The sequence below is a fragment of the Mustelus asterias genome, chromosome 8, assembly GCF_964213995.1.
Source record: "Mustelus asterias chromosome 8, sMusAst1.hap1.1, whole genome shotgun sequence".
NCBI classification, from domain to species: domain Eukaryota; kingdom Metazoa; phylum Chordata; class Chondrichthyes; order Carcharhiniformes; family Triakidae; genus Mustelus; species Mustelus asterias.
In genome coordinates this window covers 76534994-76553146 of record NC_135808.1, presented here as the reverse complement: position 1 = coordinate 76553146, position 18153 = coordinate 76534994, and the positions used below count along the sequence as shown (strand labels likewise).

The following is an 18153-nucleotide window of genomic DNA, read 5'->3' as shown; positions in this document are numbered from 1 at the left end:
TTATACTTTAAACTGTCTATTTAATTTCAAGGTAGAATGGAACTGGGATTCTAAAAGATAGCTAATTAGCATGTCTACCTGAAGACAAGGCCAGGTAACTCGTGTTGCTTATGGAGAAAGGCTTTGAAAGGGGGAGAGTCCATAGGAGGCCAATGTAGGATCAGGTCACAGGGTGTTTTCTTAAAAAAATTAATATCTAAGTCTCAGAGAATCTAAGAGAGAGAGAAGGAGAGCTGAGATCTAGAGGCAGTAAGTGTCTATGGTTTACCATACAAGATTACAGGTAGGAGTTCATGCTTCGATTGAAGAGAATGAGATATTAAATAGGACTGGAAGATTCTCCTCGCTTTGGCTGGAAGGAGGAATTTCTGGGGTAAAGCTCATTGTAAAAGCTAAGAAGACTGGGAAAGGTAAAGAAAAAGGAAGCAAGCCCTTGGGAACCAAGAATCACTTTGGACTAGTTCTAGAAGAATGGACAGAAGGGAGGGACGTTTTTGGTTGTTTTAAATATTAAATCGGGAATCTTTTCTTTAGTTTAGAATATAAGTTGCCAACAAAAATAGTTTTTGATTAATGTTGCTTTTAGTTTGTGTTATAGTGAAAGTTTTAAAACTTGAAATTTTGTCATGTGATCCTTTTAGCCATCAACTTTGAACTTTTAAAAAATTATCAATATCTACAGAGATTGTAACAGTCACAAATACAGGAATCTATCCTACTCTTGACTGTTTACCTGATAGACTGGCATGTGCAATGAATGAATGGTAGCCATTTTGCCGAGCTGGACTGGGGCAGTGAGAATCATCTGCTGAAAGGGAGTTGTGAATAGCTGTGTGCTCCATTGTTCTAAACGAATCACCATACTGGAAGGTGTTCTGCACGGTGTGAAAGCTTCCTTGGTAACCTGGAAATAAAGAATAGTTGTAGCACTATGATCAATCGGCATGCTTATTTCACAGGTTATAATTCATATCCATAAGGAATCTAAATTAAATTTTTTATTTTGCTGTAAATGACAAATCATCAGTGAGTTATGTTAAGACCATTAAAAAAAGGGGACACAGATGCAGTATACTAGTAATCTTTGGTTAGAGAAAGGAAAAATCAGCAGGTTATTTGCTCTTAATCTCTATGGTTTCTCTTCCCTCTCCCACACAGTCATCATCGGAGTTCCCCATGGATCCAACCTTGGCCTCCTATTATTTCTCATCTACAAGCTGCCTCTCAGTGATATCATATTAAAAAATAATTCCATATTCATGTTGATGATGCCCAGCTCTACGTCATCATCACTGCTCTCAGCCACTCCACTGATTTATCTCACTGCTTGTTCAACATCCAGTATTACATGAACAAAAAATATTTCTAATTAAATATTAGGAAGACTGTTGTTTTCAGACTCTGCCACAAACTGTTCCTGAGACCAATGGTTGCCAACCAGTGTCCAACAGCATAATGGTATGCTTTGAAGGCGGTGTGCGGCGAAATAAGATTCAAAATTCACGTATATAAATTGAAACTATCCTTCGTCTTCAGCTCTGTGGCCTGTATTTCCAAGTCTCAATGGTCCTGTGCATATGCCAGCCAAGAAAGGGTCGCACATGGAGGTTTTTTTAATGTTGATAATCCGAACCGCACATGCACTAGCCGAGGAAGGGCCACATGTACAGTTTAGATTTTCTGTGTTGTCATGCACATGTGCCTGATCAATATAAGAAATCCAAACTGCGTAGCCTGTTCCCAACCGGCGCATCTGCAAGAGACCTGAGGTTCCTCAGAACTTGGAGATGCCGACCACCAAGCTGAAGGACCCATGCGCCTGCGCAAAAAGTGCAAACTCAAAATAGGTACAAAAATCCTGGGAGAAGAGAGGGAGACAGGGAGAGGCCGAAATAACAGGAGAGAGGACAGGTAAAGGGAAAAACAAAGTTCCCTGTAAGCAAAGAAGACAGAGACATGAAACAGGAACCAAAAAAGATAAGAAAAGGAGAAACAGGCTCCAATTGGAGAGAGGGTTGCGTGGACCAGACCATAAGTGAAGTGGGCTCAGGGAAAGCCATAGTAGATAAAGAGATGTCAAAAGAAGCCCTGAAGATCCAAGAAGGCAACCAGGTTAGTAACTTTGTATTGCAAGATTTTGGGGCAAAGACGCAACTTTGCAGCAGTAGTGTTCTGGTTGGTATGACCGAAGAGCTGAAATTGTGCCTTTAAGTTGATGCTAGAGGGCATTTACTGTGTGGTTGACCACAGTATGCCATGGATAAGTTCTTAAAGAGAAGTTATGAAACCCTTTCTGATTCAGATGCAGCCATAAGAATAGAACCTGAGGAGAAAAAAGTGAGATTCAGACACACAAAGTACAGCGTCAACTACTTGGTCTTTGGGTTTTCATGGACTGCTGATGCTCTTGCCTTGCCCAGAATGCCTAATTTGCAGGGAGATGCTCTCAAACGCTACAATGCTACCAAGTAAATTGAAGTGCCATTTCAATATGAAACACCATTTACTCTACAGCAAGAATTGACTTCAGGCACCTGAGGACAAAACGTAAAGCAAGAGAGAGCAAATACAGGTTTCAGATTATGAAAAGTAGGCAAGTTACTTGGTGGCCGAACTCATAGAAAAATCGAAGAGCCACACATCATTGTCAAAACCTTAATTCTGCTGGCATGCAAAGGTATTGTGAGAGCAATATTGGGAGCTGTTACTGTCAAAGAAATTGACAAAGTTCCTCTTTCTGATAAGACAATCAAATGGCGTATTGACAAAATATCAGTTGATATTGAACAGGTGCTTCAGAAGTTAGAAATGAGTGAAAAATTCACCCTGCAGATTGACACCACAGATATTTGTGGACATTGCCAGCTCTTAGCCAATGTCAGGTATGTTGATGGGGATTCTAACAAAGAGGATTCTTCTTTTGCAAAGAATTGCCTAGTCATGCGACCAGAGGGGAAATTTTGCATGTCACAACTGCTTATGTGGAGAAAATCAATCTTGTCTCGACCAAGTGCAATAGCATCTGCGCTGATGGAGCAGCGTCCTTGGTGGGAAAGGTCAAAAGATTAGTGAAAGAACAGAATCCTGAAATCCAAGTCAGCCATTGTATCCTGCACCGTGAAGCCCTCAGTGCCAAAAAGAATGCCATGTGAGTTAACTACAGTATTAGATCAATCAGTAAAAATCATGAATTATGTGAATCACATCCTTTGAAATCACGCTTGTTTACTATTTTGTGTGAAGAGATGGGAGCCAAGTTTCAGGGTTTACTCATGCATACAGAAGTGCGATGGCTGTCTCAGGGAAAGGTCCCCTTTCATGTTTGATTCCTTAACACGCTGAAAAAGTTCTTGGCTCAGCATGAATTGCCACACAAAGCTTTAATATGTGATGATTGTTGGTGTGCTAAGCTTGCACATCTTTTATATCAGCCATCTGAATGAGCAGAATGTTAAAATGCAGGGGAAAACGAGAACATTCTGACTGCTACAGATAAACATCAAGACTTCAGATCAAAACTGGCCCTTTGGCAGGAAAAATTGGCAAGTGGGTTGACTTGAGATATTCAAGCTGGCATCAGCAAATCCTGCTGTCAAAACCATACTCAACATCATATCCACACATCTTAAAACACTACAAAAGAAGTTATGCTGCTTCCCCTCCACCAGTATGGAAGACTTTGACTGGGTATGTGATCCATTTAGTTCACTTTGTTTTGAATCATCAAAAATATTGTTATTAAATGAACAAGAGGAATTCACAGAGCTCAGGATGGATCATACATTAAATCTAAAGTTTCTGGACACATTTTGGTTGCTTGCGGCGTGAAGATATCCATCTATTTCAAATCACACTACAGGAATACTCTTACCCTTTCTCACAACCTGTCTGTGTGAATTGGCATTCTCAACACTCGCTTATGTAGAGCAAGATATGTGAGTTGCCCTGTTATCAGTTCCTCCCTGGATCAAGAGAGACTGCTTACAGAAGCAGGCCTAGGTGTCATATCAACATTGCCAGTAAGTTGCTGCTCACAGTATTTCCTTCATTTATGAACTTTCATTTTGAGAAATGCAGACTTAAAAAAACTGAAAACAATTATGGGAAAATAAAAAAATAGGAGGTGTGCTTCAATTTTTATCATAATATAAAGGTATGCACATATAAAAGGTTGGGAACCACTGCCTTAGATGCTGACTCATCCTTCTCACTGGTCATTTTCTGACACTGAATCAAACCATTCACAATCTTGGCATCCTATCTGATCTTGTGTTGAATTTCCATAAATCCTCTCCATCACTAAACTGCCTACTTCCACCTCCATTGACCATTATCACCCCTTCCGCAGCTCATCTGCTGAAATCCTCATTCGTGCCTTTTGCGATCTCTAGACTTGACTATTCTAATGTCACAATTTAAAATTCTCAGTCTAAATTTCAATTTTTTCCATTACTAACTCTGTAAGCTCTAGCAGCCCTACCTTCAAGATACCTGCACTCCTGAACTCCTCAAGTTCTAACCTCTTGCACATCTCCAATTTTCATTGTTCCAGCATTGGTGTCCCTGGCTGTCTAGACACACAGCTCTGGAAGTCCCTCTTTAAACCTCTCTCGCTTCTCTCCTTTATTAAGATGCTCCTTAAAACCTATATTTTTAATTCAGATTTTGATCACCTGTCTTACTATCACTTTATCTAATTATTTTCACAATATTCCTGTGAAGTGCCTTGGGATGTTTTACTACTTTAAATGTGCTGCATAAATACAAGTTGTTGTTGAATGTTATCCAGCAACCTCCTCTGAATTCTCAGGTGAAGACATGATCAGGGCTTGATATAACTGTTGAACACTTACAATTACTATCTGGGGTCACACATGAAGAATAACCACTCAAATGAGATACCTGAGGCATGTCATCAACCCATGAAACCTTACTCAGAAAAGATCAGGATCTCTGAAGCGGAAATGGAAATGTGTACATAAATATGAGACCACACTAAGAACATGTTTATGAATAGTGCATTTTGTAAGAATTAAGTACACTCTTATATTTGATTAAAATGCTTGCATAAGGGATAAAGGGAACAACATATGCAGAAACACATTCAACATGGACCACATAAACACCCAGTATGCACTAACAGTTGTGACCACAATCATTTGTTGCATATTACTGATAGCTAGATAATGCAATCTTTGAATAGTCACTTGTAATTTAAGATTATCATCCCACATGCCTGCACTGATGCATAGTTTTTATGCCATAATTTAATCTTTTCCATGTTATTGGACTTTACTTTTAAATTAATTCTTTACACATGAGTAGTCCCATTGGCGAGACCACTGGTAGATAATTACTGGTGGATTAGCTGAAAATTCCTTCAATGTTTTAACAAGCAGCGTTTGAATCTTGAATGACAAAACCACGTTTTAATGACATACAAGGAAATACCATCAGTAATTAAATTGAATGTAGAAAAGTGAGCATAGAGACTCAGCCTTTCTTTCTCTCTCTTACAAACATCAATAAGGCCTGTCCAATAATACCTTCTTTATTATCTGAGAAACCACTTCTGACTATTGATTTCCTGCTGGATAATGGGTAACTTCACTTCCTTTTGTGGTTTATGAACATTTATTTTAAGACTCATTCATCTGACACAAACTGTTAACTAATCCTGATTTTTTAACAGTAAGAATGGGAGCTGAAAGCCATTCTCCATTCTTTTACCCTTTGTGGTTTTAGTTTACCTTGGGGGAATTTCACATTAGATGCTTTGAACTGTGACCAGGAAAAAGATTTTAAATTAATACAATTAAACAATTGGAAGGTGAAGTAAAGCACCCAGTAAAATTTTAAGACACTGGGGATTCTTTGACCTCGCTGCACCGTTAGTACATTACACCGATTCTGAAGTATAGCATGCAAGGCTAAAAATCCATTTTGCGCCCAGTGCAAAGCAGTTTGCAATTCTCCCGGCTCCTTTCTAATGGCGCAAACCATTTTGCACCCATTTTCACCGAGAAAGGGCGCGAGGCTAATTAGCATAAGATTGACTGCATTTCAATCTCATTAGCGAAATTGGGATGCCCCCCCCCCCCCCAACCCCACCCCACCCCCAGAATGCACCCACCTCTCTAGCGTGATATCACACCAGCACAAAGCACTGCTGCTCCTTTAAAGTGTGGTTCCAGTGCAACAGTTGCGAGGGAGGGCAAGGAGGTAAGTACCACTGTGCACCATATTTCAGGGTGCAAAAAGGTGGTTCAGCCGCTGCCATGATGGGCAGGGGTGAGGCATGGTGCCCTCGTGGGTGCAGGAGCTCAGGTGGGGCTTGGCCTGGGCCAGGTGCCGTTAGCTCGGGGGTTGTTGTTGGTTTGAGGTTCTGTGGTGAGCATCCTCCCAGCCTGCTGAGAAACCCCCCAGGGGTTGCATGTGAGGCGGAGTTCAAATCCCACTAATGTTGCACCTTCCACCCTGCCACCTCTTGGCTGGGAAGGCTCAGTGGTTTAGTGCGGACATTCCATCCCAGGCCCCACTAACAGTCACAAGCACTTGGCAGCTGTTGCCCCAATTAAGGGAGGTCGGCAGGTGGTAACACAACTCACCACACTGCAGGAACTCTGCGATGCTCCCTATAATGGTCACCCATTGCATGGAAGTTACGAGGGTGCCTCCCTACTGTCGGTCTGACCTGGACACCATGTCTGGAAGCCACTTTGCACAAAACATCAAGGTGGGTACACACAGGTGTATACTGCAAGAGTTCTTCATTGAGAACCTTCCCATAGTCACACTTATGCTCAATGTGAGCACCAGAGTGCTGAATCCAGTCTGACTTGTGCTGCCGCCACTAGCCTGTGGTATTGGTCCAAATCTGGGTGGGGGCAGCCATCCACGGGGACAGATCTGCAGCATACATCATCAACCACACAATTGTACTGGGGTGCAGAAGGCAGCATGCCACATCTTGTGAAGGGCGGGTACAGCCATGTGGGATGTCATTGGCGACCATGAGGGGGCAGTGTGCGTGCTTGCTGAGGCAATGATGTGGTAACGGTCGGCAGCCAATGCAGGTTCTGCATGGCACTGGGGATGGTTAGTGTTTTCAGGGTTCAAATGCATGGGGACACGGGGTGCTTGGAGGGACTGAGGGACCTGAGATAGATAACCTTACAGACTGTCTCTCATTTACCCCGCGCCCTACCCAGAGCAGGAACGAATATTGGAATCAAGCCAGCAGAGCTGGCTGAACAAACATCGCCGCCCATGGTACGGCCAACCCCAGCCGGAGACCACACCAGTACAACAAGGGGCCGCTGTTAGGGGTTAGGGCCCAGGCACACACTGGTCTGAGGACGAGGGCAGAAGACAATGGAGAAGGTAACCTTAGCATTACGGGACACACATGTCCTTCATGAGCTGCTGGACACCATGTGCTGCTTAAGGCTCCGCCTCAGTGAGAACACATGCGACATCTGTGCCATGTCCAAGTGGACCTGGCATCTTGTGGGTGGGGAAGGCAACCAATCCTGGTGTCAGTTAAGGTGACAGCTGCCCTTAATTTCTACACCATGGAGTCATTCCAGGGTTCGAACAGGGTCCTAAGTGGCATTTCGCAGTCATTGGCCCACAGGTACAGCTGGGAGGTGAAGGATGCCCTGTGCACTGGGCTGGACACTACATCCATTTTGACCTGAGCCAGGCTCAACAAGAAGCCCAGGCTGAAGGCTTTGCCACCATCCTGCAGGTTCAGGGGGCTATAGACAGCACACATGTCATCCTGTGGGCACTGTGGAATCAGGGAGTGCCCTTTATCAATAGGAAGGGTTCCACTCCCAGAAAGTGCAGATTGTTTGCACCCACCTCGCTAACATCCTGGAGGTGTGTGCATGCTTCCCAGGGAGAATGCACAACAGCTACATCCTGGGACACTTAGACATCCCCGGGGTATTTGAGCGCTCTGGGCTTCTGGGATGACTCGTGGGGGACAAGGGGTAACGATGAGGTCATGGCTGATGATGCCAGTGCAGAGACCTGAGACCGAGGCGGAAACCCACTACAATGAGGCCCCCTCTGCCACCCAGTCCATCATCAAGCAGTGCATCAGGCTCCTTAAGTTCCAGTTCCGCTGCTTGGATCCCTCTGACAGAGTCCTGCACTATAGCCCCCAGAGGGTCCCCTGCATCGTAGTGGTCTGCTGTGTGCTCCACAATCTGGCGCAGCAGCAAAGCAACATCATAGAGGAGGACCAAGCAGATGCCCCTGTGGAGAAGGTGGACCAGGACAGTGTGGAGGACAAGGCTGAAGAGGAGTATGAGGATGCTGGACCAGTGGCAGCAGCAATGGTCAGGAGAGCAAGGGAGGCCCTCATTGCCGTAACAGTCAGCCACTAAGAGGTGTGGTGTCTGGCAACTCCAACCCTACTCCTCCCAAGAGATCCTGAAAGGCCGCCCCAACCCCCCTAAAAATTCCTAACAGGGCAGTCGCCCTTCCCTCTACGAGGATCGCACTGACATCACCCCATGGGCCTGGGTTGGCCGTGTCAGCGTGTGACTTATCTATGCAGGAGGGTGATGATGGCTCACTGTGATGCAAGCTGTGATGCTGCCCTGGTGCTGCCGAAGTCTGACTCCTGTTTGTCCTGTGGCTGCACACAGACGCCCGGACCCATGACTGAGTGAGGGTCAGGGCCACCACCATGTGGTGCAATACTCCGGAGCTGGGTTGGGTGGGCGGTTGGACTGTTTCCTGTACTACAGAGGGGGCTGAAATAGGACGTGGTCGGGGTGCATGGGATCACGAGGGGTGTGGTCGGGGTGCAAAGGGAGTGACTGTTGTGGGGAGCTATGACAAGGGGGCACTGTTTCAGGGTGCAGGACAGAGATCTCAGAGGATCTGTGGGGACAGTCTGCACCCAGTGGGTGGCAGGGATCTGGAGGGGCCATTAAACCTCTGACCATTCTTATGCACTCGGCTGGGCACTGTGAGAACCATGGCATCCAGGTATATGGCACAGGCACTGGAAGATGGGATTCAGGCAACTTCAGTGGGAGTTATTGTCGGTGCAGACTGGGAGGGCTGAGGGGCTTCTCTCACGCTGTACAGTGCTCCATGCATCTACGGGTGTGAATGAGGGTACGAAGCTCCCTGGGGAGGACAGGTCACAAACAAAGGAGTCACAGCTGTGGAGTGCAATAATCTTCAATTGTTATTATTTACAGTGCATTCTATCTCTAACTACCTGTGCCCTCTTGATGACCCTATAACATCTTCATCTTGTAGGGCCTGCTACTATGTTAAGTGATTTCCCCAGGATGCACATCAGAGATGGAGGCGGTCAGCTGTGTTCCGCACGCCATGGCCTTTGATGCATTTGGCGGGCGTCCCCTGGAGGACTGGGACATGCAGGGCCTCAGCCTTTGCATCCAGTTCAGCCCGCTGGCCGAGAGATTCACTGGTGTCAGGGAGGTGGGAATCAGAAGAGCAAGGGATGGCCGGGGTCTCTTGGGTGGAAGGCCCAGGCATGGGTTCCAGCACTTCCTCCTCCTTTGGGTGCTTGTGGGCCCATGGGACATTCCATGGGATGGCAGGGGAGCTGAAGTTAAGTCCAGAAGCCTCTGTGTTACTTGGCACTGCCAGTACTGGATGCCCAACATTGTCTGTTCCGTGGTGTGTGAGCCCTCAGCGATGGCCATGTGAGTCTGGACCAAGCTCTGGAGCCCCTCAGCAAGTGCCCTCTGAGTCTGGGCCTAGGTCTCGAGGCCTTCAGCCATGCCTTTAACCCTGCCACCCAAGGCTACTGCTTCCGCCGCAGCTGCCACCCTTGCAGTGTCAGTCTGGGTACCATGCAATGCAAACACCATCTCCTTCACCTGAAGTTTGTTCGACTTCTCCAAACAGCCTTGCAGTTGCTGGAATGTCTCCAAACCCCATCCTGCAGCCCCTAGCTCTGCTTCTGCATCCCCAAAGGTCTGTGAGAACCTTTTTCAGCAGCCAGGCATCTGACTGGGGCCAGATGTTTCCCTGGATCCAGCAGGCCTCCGCCTGCCCTATTCCTCAGACATTACCGCCTCCACCTATGTGTATCAGCAGCTGTGTGGCCCTCATCAGAAAGTGACCGTAAAGCCTCTCTGGTAATTGCACCCACTGAGGTGTCTCTCTGTGCGGGTGATGCCTCTGACCCCTGGTTGGTGGTTTCCTTGATGCTTTTCTCTAAGATGTTGTTGCGGGTTACGCAGGGGTGGCTGACTCCTGAGGGTCCAGCCTCATCTCGTATTGCTCCTGCAAGAGAAGACACGTAGGTAAGTGCTGGGGGGGACAGATATCTGGCCGAGTTGACACTTAATTGAGGAAGGTCTAAATGGCTGAAGGATTTGTGGACATCACAGTCGCTCACAGCCCTGTCAAGTGGCTCCCCTGTGAGATTCATTGCTCATTCCTCAAAGGGGGACAGGAGCCACAGTTCGTGGGTTCCACCACCCGTCGTCTTCCGCTCTCTGTAGTTATGTGCCAGAAGTCCCTGAGTTTCTGCTCCTGGGTCGTCTTCCCTCCTGTGGGTAAAGGATGGCCTACTGTAAATGGTGACTGTGAGTGCAGCGGGAAAGTTTAAAAGCAACTCTCCCTTGTTAACGGCGCACGGCTGTGGCCACTTCGGGTGGGTCACACGCCCGGAGACTCAGTAATGGCGTTATTCACGTGATGGCTCTTTCAGTGCACTAAGTGTAGGAGGATTGCAGTGTAGCACGCCGAAAAGACTGGCTCTATTCGCTCCTGTTTTCTCACTGTTATGACACTTAGAAATATTTGGAGAGAATTCCGCCCAAGGTTTTGTTTTGAAGATTCCCTGCTTTTCTAAGATGCTGATTCTAGCTGGGTTTTACTTACAACCACTAGCAGCCCATTGGTAATTTGTCCAGTTGATGACCATTCTTGAAGTATGAGCCTAGATAAGTGTCAAGACATTATTCGACATTTAGGAAGCCCAATCCTGCATCACCTTATGTCTTCAATTCTGAGGCTACTGCTTCATGATCAACATCAGGCACCTGGCAGACTTCTCCCTTTCCCATCCCTGGAAATGCCAAAACCATTTGTGGTAACTTCATTTCTGTGTTTGTTTTATTGGCTTGTTACCATATATGGCCAAAGTTTCCTCAGCTCTTCTGCACCTCCCAGTTTTCTCTCTCCTCTCCTGCAAATATTGTCTCATGCTGTGGTACAATTTCACAGGCAACAGCTACTTGAACATAGCTTATTGAATCACTGTTGATATGTGACGATATAGTGTCAGTAGGCTATTTGATTGAGGGCAGCTTCACCACAAGGCCATCCTATCCTAATGGAAAACTCAGTATGCATTGATCATGAATCGAATCTCTCGTTGTTTTAACTCTTCCCTCATGAAATAGCTGAGACCATTTGCGTCATTGCCACAGCCAAACTGGCTAGAATCCATTTGGAACTCCTTTGCTTTTATGACTTAATACCACACCAAACCGTGCTATTCACGCCATTAAATTTTTAAATTTAATATCAAATTTCTGCCATCTATAAGAATTCATTAAAAACGTTTGTCACACATGATAATTCTGATTTAGTTTACTAAAGTGACATTTACTTCTTATAGCACTAAAATTTTAAACTTAACCATCAGTGCTTGCATCTAATGTTCCATGTTTTAGATTTCTTCTGTGATCTCCCAAAAATTATTTCAAAGTACCTGCTTGAAGGGGTTGCATCAGCTGATTTTGAAAGAGTGGGTAGGACTTGTGGTGCCCTCCGCTGAGCTGGTTGTTGGATGATTGAGGTGAGTGAGGACCATGCCTCTGCAGCAGTGCTGGCGCTAACATTTTCCTTGGACTGACCAGAGAAGAAAAAGGAAGAACAACTGGTCCGGGCCTGCAAGGAAATAAGTGTATTTTAGCAATGTAACCTTACAAGAGCATTCATTCCATGTTTCTAAAACCACAAATAATAAGCTCCAGCTTCCTGAGGCTCCACAAGTTTGGAGCCTTTTGGTTGGTGGGCGCAAATCATTTCCGATATTTGATTTTAGGGGAGCTGAACAAAACTGTACAATTGTCATGCTGAACTTCATGCACAGACAGTCATTAACGGATATGATGTAATTGGGATCATGGAGACCTGGCTCCAGGGTGACTAGGGATGGGAACTCTATATCCAGAGGTATTCAATATTTCGGAAAGATAAGCGGAAAGGAAAGGGGGGATGGGATAGCGTTGCTGGTTAAAGAGGAAATTAATGCAATAGTAAGGAAGGACATTGGCCTGGACGATGTGGAATCTGTATGGGATCTGCGGAACCCCAAAAGACAAAAAACACTAGTGGGGGTTGTGTACAGACTAAACCGTAGTAGTGAGATTGGGGATGGCATCAAGCAGGAAATTAGAGATGCGTGCAGTAAGGGTACAGCAGTTATCATGGGTGACTTCAATTTGCATATTGATTGGGCTCAACAAACTGGTAGCAATGTGATGGAGGAGGAATTCTTGGAATATATAAAGGATGGTTTTCTTGACCAATATGTCAAGGAACCAACTAGAGAGCAGGCCATCCTTGACTGGGTATTGTTTAATGATAGAAGAATAATTAGCAACCTTGTGGTGCGAGATCCTTCGGGGAAGAGTGACAGTAATATGAAAGAATTCTTCATTAAGATGGAGAGTCTGAGAAGAGGGTCCTGAACTTGAGGAAAGCTAACTTTGATAGTATGAGATGTGCATTGGCTAGGATAAACTGGCAAAGGATACTTAAGGGGTTCACAGTGGATAGGCAATGGCAGAGATTTAAAGAACACATGGATGAACTTCAACAACTGTGCATCCTTGTCTGGTGTCAGGGTAAAATGGGGAAGGTGGCTCATCCATGGCTAACAAGGGAAATCGGGGATAGTGTTAAAGCCAAAGAGGAAGCATATAAATTGGCCCGACAAAGCAGCAAGCCTGAGGACTGGGAAAAATTTAAAATCCAGCAGAGGAGGACAAAGGGTTTAATTCTGAAGGGGAAATGGAATACTAGAGTAGGCTTATAGAAACCATAAAAACTGACTACAAAAGCTTCCATAGATATGTGAAGAGAAAAACACTGGTGAAGACAAATGTAGGTCCCTTACAGTTAGAAGCAGGTGAATTCATAAAGGGCAACAAAGAGATTGCAGACCAGTTGATCAAATACTTTGGATCTGTATTCATTAAGGAGGACACAAATAACCCTCCACAAATACTAGGGGACAGAGGGTCTAGCATGAAGGAGGAACTGAAGGAAATCCTTATTAGTCAGGAAATTGTATTGAGGAAATTGTTGGGAATAAAACCTGATAAGTCCCCAGGGGCTGATGCTCTGCACCCCAGAGTACTCAAGGAAGTGGCCCTAGAAATGGTGGATGCATTGGGGATCATTTTCCAGCATGCTTTAGATTCTGGAAGAGTTCCAGTGAATTGGAGGGTAGCTAATGTAACCCCACTTTTTAAAAAAGGAGGGCGAGAGGAAACGGGGAATGGTGGAGTCAATTATTAAGGATGTAATAACTGAGCATTTGGAAAGTGGTGACAGGATAGGTCTAAGTCAGCACGGATTCACTAAAGGGAAATAGTGCTTGACAAATCTTCTGGAATTTTTTGAGGATGTGACCAGTAGAGTGGACAAGGGTGAACTGGTGGATGTTGTGTATCTGGACTTTCAAAAGGCTCTTGATAAGATCCCACACAAGAGATTAGTGAGCAAAATTAAAGCTCATGGTATGGGGATAATATATTGATATGGATAGAGAACTTGTTGGCAGACTTGTTGGCAGGAGAGAGTGGGAATAAATGGGTCCTTTTCAGAGTGGCAAGCAGTGACAAGTGGTGTACTACAAGGTTCAGTGCTGGGACCCCAGCTATTCACAATATACATTAATGATTTGGATGAAGGAATTGAATGCAATATCTCCAAATTTGCAGACCACACTAAGCTGAGTGGCAGTGTGTGCTGTAAGGAGGATGCTAAAAGGCTGCAGGGTGACTTGGACAGGCTGGCTGAGTGGGCAAATACTTGGCAAATGCAATATAATGTGGGTAAATGTGAGGTTATCCACTTTGGTGGCAAAAACAGGAAGGAAGATTATTATCTGAATGGTGGCAGTTTAGGAAAAGGGGAAGTGCACCGTGACCTGGATTTCGCTGAAGGTTGGCATGCAGGTACAACAGGTGGTGAGGAAAGCTAATGGCATGCTGGCCGTCATCGCAAGAGGATTTGAGAATTAGGAGTAAGGATGGCTTGCTGCAGTTAAACCGGGCCTTGCTGAGGCCACACCTTGAGTATTGTGTGCAGTTTTGGTCTCCTAGTCTGAGGAAGGACATTCTTGCTATTGAGGGAGTCCAGCGAAGGTTCACCAGACTGATTGCTGGAATGGCAGGATGACGTATAAAGAGAGACTGGATCGACTGGGCTTGGACTCACTGGAATTTAGAAGAATGAGATGGGATTTCACAGAAACATATAAAATCCTCATGGGACTGGACAGGCTACATGTGGGAAGAATGTTCCCGATGTTGGGGAAGTGCAGAACTAGGGGTCACAGTCTAAGAATAAGGGGTAAGTCATTCAGGATTGAGATGAGGAAGAACTTCTTCACTCAGAGTTGTGAACCTGTGGAATTCTCTACCTTAGAAAATTGTTGGGACCAACTCGTTAGATATGTTCATGAGGGAGCTGGACGTGGCCCTTGTGGCTAAAGGGATCAAGGGGTATGGAGAGAAAGCAGGAGTGGGATACTGAAAGTGCATGATCAACCATGATCATTTTGAATGGTGGTGCAGGCTCAAAGGGCCGAAAGACCTACTCCTGCACTTCTTCTCTATGTTTCTGTATTTAAGGCAGTGGTGTCCTGGGCTTGCTTTCACCACTTTTTAAGGCACACATGCACACAGGCACTGGACATAGGATGCACAGCTCCTGTCACTGGGACAGACAAGTGCAGAACAATCTGTCCTTCAAAGTTCTGCACTGATGTTTTGACCTTCAGCAACAACAGAACGTTAGATGTTTTTAATCTATCTCATCCACTCACAGATTAGTAGCAGGTGTCTCGAAACCCAGTCTGAGGGAGGGTACAAAACTCAAACTTGCACAGTAACTAAGTTTATTACTATTGACCATAATAGCTCAGAATTTGCTGGAGAAGGGCATTTGCAGTGTGCTTCACTGATCAGATTGTTTTTTCCTCACCTCTTAGCATGAAAAATTTCTGCACTGCAAGTTGCTGGAAATGTGAGCTGTAACGTTTTTCCAGCATCTTGAATGGGCCACTTGGGATCTTTATGAACAACAGGGCTACAGGTTACCTCCTTACCAATGAAACTGAGAAAATGACAGATAAGAAACATGGTAGATTAAAGTAAAAGGAAATATGGAAAGGGGAAGATTGGATTAAGAAAAATAGAGCAAAGAGACAGAAAAAGTAAGGAAAACTTGTTTTAAAAGTTTAAAATCTCTAAGCAGTTTCCTACTTGTAGGAATTAAACCACGGTTTCAATTATTTCTTCTGCGGGCCACTAGGTTGAGTGGTATTTTGAAAACATAATTCTCATTATTTTGGATCCTTATGTTAAGTACTAATTTTCTGCAGCAAGTTTAATTCACATTTACTATGCAAATGCAGCAATTTCCTGAAGCTCACTGGAGACCGATAGTGCTATTTTGTTTTCTCAATTTATTTCAAGTCTTAACTCTTGGGAGTATTTTTTTTATTCAATCATGGGACATGGGCGTCGCTGGCTGGTCAGCATTTATTCCCCATCCTTAGTTGCCCTTGAGAAGGTGGTGGTGAGCCGCCTTCTTGAAATGCTGCAATCCATGTGTTCTGGGTTGACCCACAATGCCATTAGGGAGGGAATTCCAGCGACTGCAAAGGAACGGCGATATAGTCCAACTCACGGATCCCTGCAATGCAGTCTCACTCCGGGACAGGAAGTCCCAGCTGCAATGGGGAAAAATAGGGCAAGGTGCATTATTAGACACATTTTTAATTGGCAATGGGTTGAAAGGTTATGGGGGGAAGGCAGGAAAATGGGGATGAAGAGCGTATCAACCATGATCGAATGGCAGAGTGGATTTGATGGGCCGAATGGCCTAATGCTGTTCCTATATCTTATGAATTTATGAACTATTCATTGCAACTGCTGTGGCATCACTGCTGACCAGAAGATCTGGTCTATCATTTTAGCACACCTGTGGTCTGCTCTGAGACATTTCACTTGGCAACATGGCTTTCATTATATGCATGTTGCATATCACAGTTATCAAACTTGTCATCACTTGTCTCAGTAGCTACTCTTTTGGTTTGTCATGGTTTCAAATTCAGCTGGTACAGTAGATTGTGCAGAATGAAGGTACCTTGACTGCTGCAAGGATAGCAAGCATTCAGCTGCATAATTCACTGCCTGTGGTCGCACGCCAGCTGACACCGAAGGACTAAGATCTCTTCCGGTTCTAGCATAGGGCAGAGTTGGCAGGTGGTGTCCACAAGGTGATGCATATGCAGTCAATGGCACCCTGCATGATAGGTAAATCTGTAATCCTAACAAAGTCATATGCTCACTCTGCCTGCTTGACGTTGAAAAGAGAATGAAATATAATTAGCTTTTAATGAATGGACAGCCTCATGACATTCTTTAAGGAACAGTAGATGGTAAACTGTGAGACATTGTAAATACTTGCAGCTCGGAAGAGCCTGATGCATAAAACTTCACTGCTGCCGTCACCTTCACAGCTACTAGCAGTGCATCCCTTGTGCTGCTCTGAAGTTGTACTTGTGGCTGCAGCAGGTGGCAGATTTCAGTAAGGATATCCTGACTAAAGCACGGACAATTCACACATTTTTCCTCATTGAGTTGCAAGTAGGAGAATTTCTCTTTGGAACCAACTGGATGGATATGGCCTCCTACTGAATGCCCTTCTCTCCCTCTTCCAACAGCTTTTCCTACTTTGCCTATCTTTTATTGATCCTCCATGTCTTGTATTCCAAGGGGAAAGTCTATTTGTGCACCCATGACTGAGTGTTACTGGTCCGTGCAGAAACCTTGAGGTCAGCAAAATGTCCATCAGCAACTGTCATTACACTCCCTGTGGACCTTTGCAACTTGAAACAATTACAGAAAGCACCAAACACTTGTAGAATCACAGTTACAGGGAGGAGAAATCAACCAGCAACTAATCCTCTAAGTAGTTGATAATCCCTTTAAATAGCATTGGTGCGAGGTCCTTCTTGTTGCTGAATGTGAATTTAGCTGGATGAATTTAAGAGAGGATGTTAGCAGGAGCGTAAAGGTCCAAAAGGCACTGCTGGCATCAAATTAGAATTGCACATTTATTGACATTGTGATCTTCCTCATCTGAATACTTCTGATAGATGTTCAATATGCACACACCACTGCCTGCACCAATATGGTACTGGCACAATTAATCTCATACCTGAACACACACACCCTGAACATCATTTTGGAGCTCTGGGTGCACATCTAGTCTTCAAGAAATAGATGCGCATGATCCAATTTTTCATTCAGGCTTTACCTTCAGTTCTCAGTCAAATTAGTAATATACAAATTCACAATTGCTGGATCTTTTCCTCGTCTCTACATTTCTGTTAGAACACCAAATCATGTTCAGAGCAATAATCATGCTGAAAACTACGTGCGCCAGGTCACTTAAGATGTTGGGATTTCCCTTTCCACCAAACAGAGTCAATGGCAAACACATTGTCACCGATATTAGCTACCCTGCAGCCATTAAGTGCTCCTAGGAGCTTTAATTGGAGCTGGGATTTCCACCCCTTACTCGGGAGGCGGTTCCGCTTCAGAGAGCTACTGGCCAATCTAGTCCCAGCAGTGTCAGGTGACCCTGCAATTTTGTGAAATTCAAAGTCAAAAGGAAATGTTTGTTTTCTGAAAAAATACCAGGCACTGTTTGAGTAAGTTGTTATTCTGAAAGGTGTATTCAATTCTGAAGAGGCTTTGAGTTAAGTGTTGTTACCAATGAACACAGATGGCATTAAACCTGACTATGCATATGAAGTTAGGATCTGCACCAATATAACTGTTCGTAGCCCCATTGCCTCTGTGGAGGTGCCTTTGTGGTCCCAAAGGCGAGGGT

The 18153-nt window shown here is 44.9% G+C and overlaps 1 protein-coding gene across 1 annotated transcript in view; it reads right to left on the bottom strand.

Annotated features, from left to right (window-relative positions):
• Positions 1-291: 291 nt before the first annotated feature.
• The window catches only part of LOC144497750 (zinc finger protein GLIS3-like), a 212917-nt gene continuing 195055 nt past the window's right edge, over positions 292-18153 (bottom strand). The window contains exons 7-9 of the mRNA XM_078219188.1: positions 11723-11901; positions 734-904; positions 292-401 (exon numbers count right to left, since the gene is read on the bottom strand). Of these exons, the coding sequence (XP_078075314.1) occupies positions 292-401; positions 734-904; positions 11723-11901 (460 nt within the window). The remainder of the gene's footprint in view (positions 402-733; positions 905-11722; positions 11902-18153) is intronic.